This window comes from Squalius cephalus (assembly GCF_949319135.1).
Source record: "Squalius cephalus genome assembly, chromosome: 1".
Classification (NCBI taxonomy): Eukaryota; Metazoa; Chordata; class Actinopteri; order Cypriniformes; family Leuciscidae; genus Squalius; species Squalius cephalus.
The window spans coordinates 40,093,935-40,108,715 of NC_137122.1; the positions used below are offsets into that span (position 1 = coordinate 40,093,935).

Here is a 14,781-nt window from a genome sequence, read left to right on the forward strand (position 1 = left end):
ACCACTCAACTGAATTGTGTGCATGGATTTTAGACACTTAAATTACATTATAAAAAAAAAAAAAAAAAAGTACATTGTTCTTGCTCCTTCCATGTAATAACTGCGTTTGTTCTTACATTCACTCAAATATTGAAACGTTAGCGATACTGATTCAAAACACGAGCGCCAGTGATTGACTGTCAAAGCACGGATTGAACGCCCCGCCCCCCCAGCTGAACTGGAAGTTTTGATTGGTTTTGCACCCGAGTCAGACCTGTCAGTTATTGGCTGAAGCGCAGGGCTCCACCGCAGTAGTTTGAAAAGTGCAAAGTTCCACAATTTATTTATACTCAAAGTAGAAAAAAAAAAAAATCTACTGAAGTACTGTAACAAAAGTAGTAGTTACTTTCCACCTCTGAACACAGTCTTAAACATCCAATCAAACTTGCATATTCAAGTTTAGCCTCTTTGGAAAAAACATTTTTTTTTACCTTTGCCAGGTAATAAGCTGCCATCATCCCTGCCAACCCTTCTGGGGAACATGCAGGGAGAGGCTCTTTGTGGAGGTGGGAGTGAGGCGGGCAGTGGGCCGACTTCTCAGGAGAGCAACCGCGGGGAGGAGATGGTGATGTATTCTAGCGAGGACCAAGCCATGATGCAGGATTGCTACAGCAAGATCGTAGACAAGCTCTCCTCTGCCAACCCCACCATGGTGCTGCAGGTATTACAGAAAGGACGTTACTGTTCTGTAAGTGTGTGATTGAGTTAAAGGCCATTGTGTAAGAGTTGTTATGTTGGTTCTTGTGTGTGCAGGTGCAGATGTTGGTGGGTGAGCTGAGGAGGGTCACTCTGCTCTGGGACGAGCTCTGGCTGGGGGTCTTGCAGCAGCAACACATGCATGTTTTGCGCAGGATTCAACAGCTGGAGGACGAGGTGAAAAGAGTTCAGAACAACAACACTCTGCGCAAGTGAGTCATGACCCTGAAAATCGATATAGAAGAAACTTCATTACTGAGCGTGACTCTTGCCTCTTTGAAAATCATTTAAATTCTTAATCCCTTTTTCGTTCTTGTGGTTGATGGGTTTTAGGGATGAGAAGGTGGCTATTATGAGAGAGAAGCATTCTGCTCTGATGAAACCTGTGGTTTTTGCACTGGATCACGTACGCAGCATCACGGCTGCTCCAGCGGAGACGCCTCACGAGGCGTGGTTTCAGGAGACGTACGGAGAGTCCATCCACAATGCTCTAGAGAGACTTAGGAACCCTCTTAATCCAGCCAATCCTGCCAGCAGTTGGGTGCCCTTCAAACAGGTTAGGACAGCTGTGTGATCAAGAGGCTGATATGCATGCTCTGCATTTTCACATTTTGTAATTCTACCCGTCCTGTCACAGATCATGCTGAGTTTGCAGCAGAGGGCGCAGAAAAGAGCCAGTTACCTTCTAAAGCTGGATGAAATCAGCCCGCGCCTGACTGCCATGGCCAACACTGAGATGGCGCTACCAGGGGAGGTGTCTGCTACAGATACAGTCACCATCCAGAGTGTAGGCAACACCATCACAATCCTGCCAACTAAAACCAAACCCAAGAAGCTCTACTTCTTAGGCTCTGATGGCAGAACCTATCCTTACCTGTTCAAAGGTATGAATAAGTAAGAACATGGGTAAGAACATCACTCAAAAATGAAAATTCATCATTTAATTTACCCTTTTGTTGTTCCAAACCCACAAGACTTATGTTCATCTTTCAAACACAAATAAAAGGGGCTTTCGCACCGGATAGTTCTAGGAACTTAGTTATAGGAACTAACCACCAGGGTGGTTCCCCGAGAACTAATGGTTCTGGTTGCATTCGCACCACCAGTAGGAACTCCGAAGTGACGTAAGCCGCGTTTGTTGTTGTGACTTTTATTTTGATGGCGCGGCGGACCTTTATTTTGAGCCTGAGCAAACAAACAGTGCTCGCATTCTGCGTGTTCATTAGTTTGCAATCTGTCTAACAATCCTGTCTAATACGTTATTAGATAGAACTGTAGATACATATACATAGAAAGACAGTATGTGAAAAGGTATTTAGCGTATGCCGCGTGGTTGATATCCAGTGTTGCTAGCTGAGCAGAAATACATGTTTCGCTTGGTCCCCTCAAAAGTTGCATTGGATTTTCTCCTCAGTGTAACACGCCAAAATCCGGGAACTTCCGCCAATAGTTCTTGGAACTGTGAAGAGGTTCCTCCGGTGCGAAAGCCTCTAATGATACTTTTAATGAAACCTGAGTGATTTCTATCCCTCCATTTAATGTCCATTCCACTAACACTTTGATGCTTAAAAAGCAATTCATGTGAATCCAGTGGTTTAATCCAAGTCGCTTTATATGATGATGGTTTGGAACGACATGAGCATGAGTAAATGATGACAGAATTTTTATTTTTGCTTGAACTATCCCTTTAATGCATGCCTATTTTGATATGTTTTAGGATTAGAGGATTTGCATTTGGATGAGAGGATCATGCAGTTCTTGTCTATCGTCAACACCATGTTCACTAAGGTGAATCAGCAGGAGAGCCCGAGGTTTCACGCCCGTCATTATTCCGTCACACCGCTAGGCACTAGATCAGGCCTCATTCAGTGGGTGGATGGAGCTACTCCACTCTTTGGCCTGTACAAACGTTGGCAGCAGCGTGAGGCTGTGGTCCAAGCCCAGAAGGTGAGAGAGAAAATTAACATAATGCGCTTCTGATATTTGTTTACATAATGTTGTTGCCTGGGTTAACTAAACTAAAATCATTGAAAAAAAAAACATTTCCATTTCTGTGTTAAAAAGTAAAAAAATTAAAAAAACATTTATATGTGTAATTGTAATGGGAAGCACTTATAAACCAGCTGTTGTCAACAGTAGGGAAGCTTGAAGGTCTTGCTGTGGTTCTCCACCAAAAAAAACATTTGAAAATGAAGAAATTAAGACAGTACAACTCTAAAATTACAATACTAATATTCAAGGAAGGCTGTCAAATAATTCAATAATAATAATGATATTTTTTTAATACTGTTTTACAGTAAGATATTACTAGTAATATTTCTTAATTCGTTTGAATTCAGAAACATGTTTACATGGAGTACTTCAGAATGTATCACCCGAATGTATTTTAGATTTTCTATCTTGTCAAGTTGAATTTTTTTATATAATTAAAATTTTATGGATTGTGATATTGACCTTGTTTTGCCATGCACATAGCCCTGATGCTAAGGCGTTAAAAATTATTAAACAAACAAACTTATTCTGTTTGATATTTATTTTTAATTATAATCATAATAAATATATAATTATTAATATTTTCTAGTCATTGATTTTTCTTTTTTTTTTCTTTTTTTTTTTTTTTTTGCCAAATTGTGCAGCCCTACAAGCTAGAGCTTTTTAAAAAGCATTTTAAAAGAAAAAAAAATTATTTGATATATGTATGTATGGGGGGGTTTTTTGGGGGTTTTTTTTGGGGGGGGTTTTCAGTCACTTATTTTTGTTACTGCACCTGACTATGTTATGGACATTTATGTGTAAATTTAAACATTTTGACCAACTGTAGTACCTTTTCTTAAATTTAGGCACAGGACTCCTTCCAGCAGCCTCAGAATCCTCCCATGGTCCCACGCCCTAGTGAGCTCTACTACAGTAAGATCGGTCCTGCCTTGAAGGCTGTCGGGCTTAGTTTGGATGTGTCGCGCCGTGATTGGCCATTGAGTGTCATGAGAGACGTTCTACGGGAACTGATGGAGGCCACGCCCCCTAACCTCTTGGCAAAGGAGCTCTGGTGCTCCTGTACCACCCCCAGTGAGTGGTGGAGCGTGACTCAGGTTAGAGGAACCACTATTCACATGTCCTACTGCTAACCATGTTCGGCACAGTGTTAGACCAAACTCATCATACAATGACACAATCTTGGGTGTCTCATTTAGTCTTATGCCAGATCCACTGCTGTGATGTCGATGGTGGGATATATCATTGGATTGGGGGATCGTCACCTTGACAATGTGCTGATTGATATGACGACAGGCGAGGTGGTGCATATTGACTACAATGTCTGTTTTGAGAAGGGTGAGTGCTTGTTCATTTGTGAATGTCCAAACATTTAATTCGCACAGACATTTAAATACTTCATTATCCTGACAGGAAAGAGCTTGAGAGTACCAGAAAAGGTTCCTTTCCGTATGACCCACAATATTGAGACCGCTTTGGGGGTCACAGGAGTGGAGGGTATCTTTAAGCTGTCCTGTGAACAGGTGAGGTTTTTATCTTCTTTTTTTTGATCGATTAATGTAATGTCGAATTTAGAAAGTGTATACAAATTTGAATGATGTCCTTCCCTTTCAGGTGATCCAGATAATGCGGCGTGGTAGGGAGACCCTCTTGACTCTTCTAGAGGCATTTGTGTATGACCCCCTGGTGGACTGGACAGCAGGTGGTGAGGTGGGCTTTGCAGGAGCTGTGTACGGAGGAGGTGGCCAGCAGGCAGAGAACAAGCAGAGCAAGAGAGAAATGGAGAGGGACATCACACGTAGCCTCTTCTCTTCCCGTGTGGCTGAGATTAAGGTAAGAATTTTGCAAGCGCAAATTGTACAGAAATGCACTTTGACAACTTACATGTGAGGAATGCCGGGGGGTTTTTTTGTTTGTTTTTTTGTTGTTTTTTTGTGCTGCTTGCAACACATGGAATTGCTAAAATAATGAGTTTCTTTCATTGGTCGGACTTAGTCCAATTACATTGTTGCCATTGGTTGAGCCATGTTTCTGTATCACTTTTTAAAGGGGGAATCAACCTACTAATTGATTATAGTTATTATAGATTAATTATTCAGGGCTCAACAATAAGGATGGCCCGGGGCCAGCATGAAAGACACTTGGGCCAGTTGACGGAACTGTCACTTGCCCAATCGGGCCAGTGCTGCATCTTCACGGAAGTTGATCATTTGAGCATTAAGCCTTGCCAATTTAAACATTCAAGCGCACATAGACGCGAAAGTACCCACTTTTCTCAGTTTGGTACTCGCGTGCTGTGTGAAAACTAAGTTTTGTGGGTGACCCAACACACATTCAAAACGCGCGCCCGGAACGCCGTGTCTCACAGCACGCGAATACTCGTTCACGTCTTCCTGAGCTCAGCTTGCACGGACACATTCACGCAAAATTATGTCAAATTGCCTGTTTTGAGTCATCGTAAACATTATCGGTTTTGTCTTTTTAGTGAAATTAAACGTGAGAAAGGCATGTGTAGTGTCCGTGTAGCTCTTAAAATGACAGCAGCCTTATATTCCTTCTGCTGTCTGTTTTATATGTTAATCAAACAAAAGACAGGGGGAAAATGCTCACTGCTCTTTAATAAGGGTTAATCTATATTTATACACTGAAGACTATGCAGTGATATTTTACATTTGATTACCATTTCTGTACCTGAAAATCAAGTTTAGACCTACATGAAAAACCTGAAAAGAACTGCTTTCTAGATGTTTGTTCTGTTGTATTTATTTGTACGTTTAATTTTTATTTAATTTTTTTTATTGTGGCGGGGCCAGTGAAACAGTGAAAAAATCCTTAGTGTTGAGCCCTGATTATAGACATAAAAATTACACTCATACTGGTTTATATCGTCACAATATGTAAACTATTATAATTTGTCACACAGCTCTATATATAAAGTTGGATAGAAATTATATACTTATATGCTATATAGGAAATCTCACCTGCTTGATTTATTTCATCACGAAAGGCCAGCTCTTTATATAAAGTTGCATATATAAGTACAGTATACTCATGTAGTGTGATATATAGCAAATCGCTACTGCTTGATTCCTTGTATCGTCACAAAATGTAAACTGTTTTATCACCCAGCTCTAATCTGCTAAATGTGGCTATAAGGCATGAAGATATTAAGATGTTATAAACATTAACCTTATGAATTTCTATAAAGCTGCTTTGAAAACAATGTGTTTGACTTGACTTGGTTTGCTAAGCAAAATTTTCTTCTTGTTCCTCAGGTGAATTGGTTTAAGAACCGTGATGAGATGACTGGTGTACTGCCGCAGGTTGAGGAGGCCGTGGAGGAGTACCTGAGCCTGCAGGAGCAGCTCACACAGGTAGAGAAAGTGCAGGGCAAGGTGCTGGAGGAGATGGAGTTCCTGGAGGATGCCGACACCAGAGCAGATCATCCCATCCACTCCCTGGAGCACAGGTCAGCAGATGAGACCGCCAAAGAGTTTTGTGGAAGGGATCGTGTTGAGCTTTTCATGATTATTGCTTGATTAATTAATCATTATTGTAGATTTGATGGGATGGATTAAAGGTTCTCATTCTTATTCTTTCTCCTGTCCCTTTTCAGATACTCTGAGCACACTCAGTTGCAGTCCAGACAGAGGACTGTACAGGATGCCATTCAGGGGAAGTTGTCGGATCTGGATCAGTGGATTTCACAGTATCAAGCTGCCTTTGCCAGTTTAGAGGCCACCCAGCTTGCAAGCCTCCTCCAGGAGATCAGTAGCCCTATTGATTTAGGTACAGAATTTGTTTTGGGCTTCTTTTACTGAATATGAACTGAAATTTGATAAGCAGCAAACTTCCAATTTGTTCTTTTGGTCCTTTTAAACTGCAGGTCCACCCAGCTATGTGCCAGCAACATCTTTCTTGCAGAATGCAGGCCAAGCACATCTGATCAGCCAGTGTGAAGCACTGGAGGCGGAGGTGAGCGCTCTGTTACAGCAGCGGCGCTCTCAGCTGCGTGGCTGTCTTGAGCACCTGCACAGCTACGCCACTGTGGCCCTGCTGTACCCCCGTGCAGTGCTGCACAGGCACAGAGTTCACACGTGGAAACAGTGGATGGAGGAGCTGGTGTGTGACATGACTGTCGATCACTGCCAGACCGTCTATCATCAGTAAGTGCATTTACTAACTGTTCCCTATCAGTCAAAAGACATGCTAGACACTTGTTGGCTGCTTTTTGTTCCCTTTGAGGTCGGTTAACATTTTTGAAAAATGTTTTTGAAAAGTCTCTAAGGCTCAACAAAGCAAAAAGATTAATATTTTTAAATATTATTTCAGCTACTATTATTTAGTAGTTTAATATCTATTAAATTGCAGTTTATTCCTGTGATGCAAAACTGAATTTTCATCGTCATTACTCAAGTTTTCATTGTCACATGATCCTTCAGAAATTATTCTAATATCGTTAGCCTCATAGCATAATTGCCTAAGAAATAATGAATTAAAAAATTACTTAGGCAATTATGCTATAACGATTATGCTGATTTGCTGCTCAGGAAAAAAAAATTCTCCTTCAATATAATCTTAAAAGCTTTTAATCTGAAATAGAAATCTTTTGTAACCATTTAAAATAGTTTCACTTTTGATCAATTTGTTATTAATTAATAAAAATCTTACTGACCCCAAATGTATACACTCAGTCATGTATATCAGGATACCCATGTCCTGGAAATATCACATAAATTATTGTAATCATTTTAAAATTTTCAATCACAAAGGTTTCTGTGACTCTTCCCATTTCATGTTCATGATATTTAATGATTAATCAAATATAAATTAAAGTTGTCTTTTTTCTTTTTAGGTATGAAATGCAGTTTGCACCCCAGCCCCCTCCTGCCACATGTCAGATTCTATCTAGTATTGAGATGGCGCTGCAGCACCATGCAGCAGAAACCAACACTCGGCTGATGCGGCAGGTAGAGCGTCTGAAGGCAGAGGGCGCTGGCGTGCCTGTGTGTGAGGAGCAGCTGCAGGAGATTGAGCGATGTATCAAAGTCTTCCTGCATGAGGATGCAGAGCTCGGCTCCTTCAGCCTGGCCGGCATTATCGTCTCTGCACTCTGTGCCCTTACCAGGTCTGAATCTGTGCTGAAGCTTATAAGAATTGTTGAAACCACGTTTGTTAAGATTTTTTCTGGTTCTCCATGCCCTAATTTGTCCTTAAAGGATTAATGGATACAGTATGTTTCTGTGCTTTGCAGGCGTAACCTGGTGATGGAGGGAGCGGCAGCCAGTGCCGGAGAGCAACTGGTGGAACTGACATCCCGTGATGGCGCCTGGTTCCTGGAGGAGCTCTGCAGTATGAGTGGGAACATCACATGCCTTGTGCAACTGTTGCAGCAGTGCCAGCTTCTGTCACATGACCTGGATATCCTCAGTCCTGCCGAGTCCTCGCAAGTTGTCTACCTGGCCAATGGCGTGTACACTTGTCTACAGGTAAGGATGTTCTCAGTGTTTAATGGTACTGTGGTTTCAGTGATTTTGTTTTTCCCCTCTCAAACATTTTTTATTAATATTTGAAGGAGCTCAACACAAACTTCCGTCAGATCATCTTCCCAGAGGCTCTGCGATGCATGCTGAAGGGGGAAAGCACATTAGAGACCATGCTAGCAGAGCTTGATGCACTTATTGATCAGTGCGCAGATGGAGTATCGCTGCAGGGGTTGGGGGAAGTCCTGCAGGCTCACCTTCGTAACACCACCATGGGCCTGGAGGACGATCCGGATGACCACTATCTCGATGTCACTAGGTAACATGGAAAATAGAAATGTGTACCATACTGTGTTAAAGCTGCATTACTTTTAGGACAGACTTATCTTTATGTGTTGTCTTGTCAGGGTTTTGCGGGCCCAGTACTCAGAACTGATCCAGCCACGCAGCATGGAGAGCTCTGTGCAGGAAACGCCCAAGATGAGTGCTGGTCAGATGCTGTTGGTAGCTTTTGATGGCATGTTTGCACAGCTGGAGACTGCTTTTGGACTTCTGATTGACAAGGTAAAAAAACCTGATAGTTACCTTAAGGAAAGGCGCTTTGGGGGGGGGGGGGGGTCAGGTTTTCCTTATTTTTTTGTCCTTAGCTGACTGTAGCTTATTTAGATTAGAGTTGTGTCTGAATGAATCCTGTTCTCTCATCCAGCTGAACTCTATGGATGTGCCTGCTGCTTGGAGAAAGGTTGATGTGATCCGGGAGTCCAGAGCTACACAGCTCCATTTCTTTGATAATGTTCTGACCAGGCAGGTCTTGGAAGAGATTTTCTTTCTGAAGAGACTCCAGACCATCCGAGACTTCTTCCGTCTGTGTGGATCATTTGCACAGACGCTTTCTGGTAAATGGCTAATTAATTTTTTATTTCCTCGATATATTAAGAGTGAAGCATGAATTAAGTAATATAAAGTAGCACACAACTGTAGTATGTTCTTGATTTGGCACCCTTCTCTCTTTTTTCAACAGGAACATGCCCTACACCCACAGATGAGCCTCCACCCTCTAATGGCCCAGTACCCATAGTGAAGCCCTTGTATCGAGGCTCCACTGTAGTGAGCGAGGACCAGATGATGCGGCCCATCAAAGCCTTCACAGCAGACTTTGTGAGACAGATGCTAATGGGGCTCCCCACCCAGGCTCTGGGCCTAGCCATCTGCAGCACCCTCAGTGCGCTCGGCATGGACCTCATCGCCCAAGTGGAGGCCAAGGACTTTGGCGCTGAGGGGAAAGTTTCTCTTGATGACCTGTGTAAGAAAGCAGTAGAGCAAGGTGTGCAGGCAGGGCGGATATCCCAGCTTCTGCTCAACAGGGCCACAGTGCTGGCCAGCTCCTACGACACGGCCTGGAAAAAACTGGACCTGGTGCGACGTCTGGAGGTCAGCATCGACGCTTGTAAGGTCAGCCTTCAGAGGACTCAGCTTCACATCACAATGTTCCAGGTAAGAACCGGTTCTCTTTCATTTATTAAATAATTGACAGCGGTTTTGGTTGTAACCCTCCGATCTCTCTCATCAGTGGCAGCATGAGGACATTCTTGGTGCAAGGACGCAGCCCATGACGGTCAGTCCCCCACCTCGTTCCATCATCCTCAGCAATATGAAGAAGAAGCTCTACAAACTCAGCCAGGATGAAGCTTCTATTGGCAGCGTCCAGGTTAAAGCCTTTGCTTGTTTTGGAGAACAATGTGTAATAGAAACCTTTTAATCTAAACCGTGTTGGGTTTTGTGTTGCAGGAGAAGTTGGCAGGTCTAGAGGGCAGCATAGAGCAGAGGCTGAAGTGGGCCGGTGGTGCAAACCCCGCACTTGCCCCAGTGCTACAGGACTTTGAGGCCACTATAGCAGAACGCCGTGCCTTGGTGATGAAGGAGAGTCAGCGTGCCAACCAGGTTACTTTTCTCTGCAGCACCATCCTCAACTTTGAAGGTTTGCGTACCCGTACTGCTGAAGCCTTGAACATGGATGCCACACTTTTTGAACTTGTGAAACGATGCCAGGCTACCTGCTCCTACGCTGCCCAGTTTAGCACATCTGTTTCCCCTCTGGAACTTCAGCTGCTTCATAGACTGGTGGGTGTTGCTTGTGTCACTAGATTTTTACATCCATCACCATCCATCACCATCCATCTATACTGAATATACACATTGAATATTCAATTTAAAATAACTGTTTTGCATTTTAAAATGTAATTTATTCCTGTGATGGTAAAGGTGAATTTTCAGCAGCCATTTCTCTAGTCTTCAGTGTCACATGATCCTTCAGAACAGGAAACCATAATAAAAAAAATTAAGGATTCTTTGAATAGAATGTTCAAAAGAACCGTATTTATTTGAAATTGAAGTCTTTTGAAATAGTGTAAATGTATTTACTGTCATGTTGGATTGATTTAATGCATCCTTGCTGAATAAAAGCATCAATTTCTTTCAATGTAAAAAAAAAATCTTACTTTTGAACAGTACTGTACATTGGTGTACTGATATTATTTCCCTCCTTTCCCTTATTTTTTTATATTTTTACACTATTTTACTATTTTTACATTTTTCACACAAAATGAATTGATTTTTTTTTTTTTTTTATATATATATATATATATATATATATATATATATATATATATATATATATAAATATAAATGTGTATAATGTTCATTTTGGTGCATCCCAACATATCACTACCTTGCTAAGTTTCACTTTGAAATGTATTTGACAGTGACTCTAAAAGCTGAACCATCAACATTCCTGTTTGTACAATACATATTTTATCCATCTACTTAAGTATTTGTTCAACTATTTCTCTGTAATCTGTTGTCATTGTCCATTTCTAATTGAAAACCACTGGATTGTGTCTTTGCAGAGTCCTGCCATGGATCTGTCTATTGGTGGGCCTGAGTGGCTAGTGTATGCGCAGAATCACCTCACCCAGGAGATGTCCAGTCAGAGAGCCATGCAGGAGGACAGAGAGCAGCAGCTGGAGAGCGTGACAGAGACATTACAGCTGCTGGTGGACTCCATTAAAGGCATCCTGTCCAATCACAACCGCCAACTTGCTGATGTTAAGCACCTACTGCGTGCAATGGCAAAGGTATTTAATATCCAATGCAAAATGGTTGATTTAAGTTTATTGGGTGCCTATCTGCTACCAAAAATGTGTTTTAAGTGTGTTAGAATAGCTTTTGTGTGTGCTCTAATGTTAGCTGCTTTTCAATTTGGCAGGATGAGGAAAATGCCCTTGTAGAGGGAGAGGAAGTGACTTATGAGGGCAGTGTGCGTCAGTTCCTGTCAGAATACAAGGCATGGCAAGATAATGTGCAGATAGTGCTGTTCACAGTAGTGCAAGCCACAGGTCAACCACGCAGCCAAGAGCAGGTTGAGCTGCTGCAGGAGATTCCTGCCACCCTGAAGGAGCTAAAGGTTCAGAGCCAGGGGTGAGTGCTTACGCTGGTTTCAGAACGTAACTTGTCTTGAAGTGGCTTTTGTAGTTCAAACTGTTGTTGTTGTTTTGGTTTTTTTCCTTAGCATCTACAATGGCTTGGTGGGCTTCGCTTCTCCCCTTGTCACTGAGAGAGGGAGTGACTGTGCGAGTCCCACTTCCACAGTCCAGACCAGCTTTGCTGCAGGTAAGTTTGTTTTACTGTGTTTTTTTTTTTTTTTTTTTTTTTTTTTAAGTTGATTTCTGTTCAGTGTCACTGAACTTGATCTCTCTGTCCCTATAGCAGTGCGCTGCAGTGGAGTGAAGACCCAGCCGGACAGCATGTCTCAGAATGCCCGCAAAGCAATTCCTCGAAACTTTGGGACCCCGACAGACACTCCCCCGAGTACTTTGATGATCAACAGTAAAGGACTGGCCCCGAGCCCCAAAAGAGCTGTGCGGGATCCCAAAACTGGGAGAGGTTAGTCATAAAGCAAATGCCTTAATCTCATTTATCACTCCATTTTAAAATCTCTCAAATGTGACTTTACATCTGCATGTTTGACCAATTACTTTAACAGATAGATCAGTCAAGTGCTTTTTCGTAATCAAGTTCTCTCTCATCAACTCTTCTCATGCGTTGAGCCAGTTTGAACATGTTTTAACATCTATCTGTGATTATATACATTACTGTTCAAAAGTTTAGGTTCTGCATTTTATTTTAAATCATATACAGTTGTGCTACTTAATATTTTTAAATTAGAAATTGTGATACATTTTATCAAGATTGTTTGATGAATGGGAAGTTTAAAAGAACTCCATTTATATGAAATAGAAATGTTTTGTAACATTAAAAATGTCATTACTGTCCCTTCTGATCGATTTAATCTGTCCTTCCTGAAGTCTTACTGACCCCAAACTTTTGAAGTGTAGTGTAGGAACCTTAGATCTGTGTGTTTGAACTACAATAGACAATCATCATTGAAGTGCTTTTTTTATACTCAAGTAAAGTATGCTCATGTTCAGCCAGTTTCAACATTTTTTAAATTACAATGGATTGTTTGTATATGATCTTCTATATGAAAATAGTGCCTTTTTATTGAAGTATTTGTAGCTATGAAATGCTTTATATCAACTTGGAGCTTTGCCAAGATCACTGATCAGCAGTTTTTCCTACAGCTGTGCAAGAGAGGAATTCCTACGCTGTTAGTGTGTGGAAGAGGGTAAAAGCCAAACTGGAAGGGAGAGATGTAGACCCTAACAGGAGAATGAGTGTCACTGAGCAGGTGAGCATTCCTCCTTTACACCTATGACCTCACTGCTACTGTTGTGAATGTTTCTTAATGCATATTTTCTCTCTCTCTCTCTCTCTCTCTCTCTCTCTCTCTCTCAGGTGGATTATGTCATCAAAGAGGCGACGAACGTGGACAACCTTGCACAGTTGTACGAGGGATGGACGGCATGGGTGTGAACGGGATCCTTGTAGATCACTTTGGTCCAGCGAGGGTAGAAATCCACCAAAATCCACTGGGTCTGGGGCAATGGAGCCACAGAGCACCATGCAGGAAAAGGAGGTGGGGTGTAGAAACCCTCCCTCAGGCCCACACCGGATCCCCGTAGCATAGCTACATCCGGCGATCCAGCTAACACAACGAAATGGGTCTGCATCTGTCTCCCCGGGATGTGTGGGAGCTCACCAAGATGGGGAGGCGGGGTGGGGGGGATAAGGCACATGGCTTGAACTACCCCCCCAACCAACCCCTGTATCAACAACAACAACAAATAAACGTCTGTCAACTATCAAAACAAATAGGATTTGCCACAGGGAAAATTTGCAGGAGACAGTTTATCCACTCTTAGAGCAGAGGTCTGCGGTAATTAGCGAGTTTCTAGACTACATTTGTGCGAGAGTGGAAGGAAAGGGTGATCCGTTCTTCGAGGGATCCTCTGGCCTCTGTTTTTGGATGGCTCGGGGTCATGCATGACTTGCGGCTGAGCTGTCTCCTGCTGGAGCGGGTGTGGAGGGCTGTGTAACCGGAAGGCTCAAGGGACTCCATTCAAAGCCAGAAGGCCTTTGACAGACCTTAGAGTTTGTTCTTAACCACAAAAAGACCTTTTCCCCTCAAGCGTATATAGGAAACATTGCAAAAACTTGTTTTACACCTTCTCTAATGTATTGCACAGATTTCACGATTAAAAGGTGAATCGCAAAGTGGCTTTGGGAACATTCACTGTCATGAGTTTCTCAATGTTTGGCTCAATGAATGATATGCTTGGAGTTGGTAAGTGCTCAGTCTGAGGTCTCTATTTGATTTGATCTTTGAATATGACCCAGGCTCAGTGTGGTGAGATGTGCAAATCAGTTTCTAAATGCTTTTTTTCTTAGTATGCATCTCTGATCTTGTTTGTGTATTGTAGATTTTTCTCCCTGTCCTTCTTTACTATAAATTTAGTTAGTCTTGATTGCTCCTTTTTTTTTTTTTTTTTTGACTTGCCTGTGGTAGTGTATCATCGCTGATACATGTTCCCCGTTAAAGCTTGCGTTTTACTGAACTTGACCTAGTTTTACATTTTTAGTGGGAGAAATAAGTAATGGAATAGTGATGTGGTGATGGTTATAGTTGTTGTCTCAGTGGTTTTACTCCATTTTGTTGGTCAAATAAAATTATAATTAAACCTCTTTGGTCTTCATTTGAGTGTTTGCTGTATTTGGTTGTGTTTGTCTGATTTTTATGCTTTTGGCATTTTCATACTTGGAATTGTTTACCCAGGTTAATTTTTAACTTGATCGAACTTGTTCCACACTGTTTAGATGTCTACCCTTCATACTACAATTTCACCCTGTTCAGGAACAATGCTTCATTTCCCTTTCATAATTACAAGTGGCGGTGTGTTGCTCAACCCAGGTTTAATAGTAACCTTAGTCTGGGGTTAACCAAATGTTGAAAGTTTTTTGAGCATTACATATTTTGGCTATTACACTACTGTTCAAATGTTTTGGATCAATGTTTTGTTTTGTTTTTTAAATATAATTGTTATACAGCAAATACATTAAACTGAAAATGTGACTAAATATTTCTTTATTTATATGCTGTTTGTGTATGTATAAT

The 14,781-nt window shown here is 41.8% G+C and overlaps 1 protein-coding gene across 2 annotated transcripts in view; it reads left to right on the forward strand.

Annotated features, from left to right (window-relative positions):
• smg1 (SMG1 nonsense mediated mRNA decay associated PI3K related kinase) overlaps positions 1-14,757 on the forward strand; it is a 34,586-nt gene extending 19,829 nt beyond the window's left edge. For both annotated transcript variants that reach the window (XM_079864791.1, XM_079864792.1), the window contains exons 37-62: positions 480-700; positions 793-947; positions 1,069-1,291; positions 1,373-1,619; positions 2,453-2,682; positions 3,576-3,824; positions 3,927-4,065; positions 4,141-4,250; positions 4,342-4,560; positions 6,003-6,196; positions 6,344-6,516; positions 6,614-6,893; positions 7,583-7,855; positions 7,982-8,216; positions 8,303-8,529; positions 8,618-8,774; positions 8,917-9,106; positions 9,232-9,704; positions 9,781-9,918; positions 9,999-10,331; positions 11,117-11,344; positions 11,476-11,687; positions 11,779-11,879; positions 11,976-12,152; positions 12,851-12,957; positions 13,065-14,757. In XM_079864791.1, the coding sequence (XP_079720917.1) occupies positions 480-700; positions 793-947; positions 1,069-1,291; positions 1,373-1,619; positions 2,453-2,682; positions 3,576-3,824; positions 3,927-4,065; positions 4,141-4,250; positions 4,342-4,560; positions 6,003-6,196; positions 6,344-6,516; positions 6,614-6,893; positions 7,583-7,855; positions 7,982-8,216; positions 8,303-8,529; positions 8,618-8,774; positions 8,917-9,106; positions 9,232-9,704; positions 9,781-9,918; positions 9,999-10,331; positions 11,117-11,344; positions 11,476-11,687; positions 11,779-11,879; positions 11,976-12,152; positions 12,851-12,957; positions 13,065-13,142 (5,369 nt within the window). In that variant the 3' untranslated portion in view covers positions 13,143-14,757. The remainder of the gene's footprint in view (positions 1-479; positions 701-792; positions 948-1,068; positions 1,292-1,372; positions 1,620-2,452; positions 2,683-3,575; positions 3,825-3,926; positions 4,066-4,140; positions 4,251-4,341; positions 4,561-6,002; positions 6,197-6,343; positions 6,517-6,613; positions 6,894-7,582; positions 7,856-7,981; positions 8,217-8,302; positions 8,530-8,617; positions 8,775-8,916; positions 9,107-9,231; positions 9,705-9,780; positions 9,919-9,998; positions 10,332-11,116; positions 11,345-11,475; positions 11,688-11,778; positions 11,880-11,975; positions 12,153-12,850; positions 12,958-13,064) is intronic.
• The last annotated feature ends 24 nt before the right edge of the window (positions 14,758-14,781 follow it).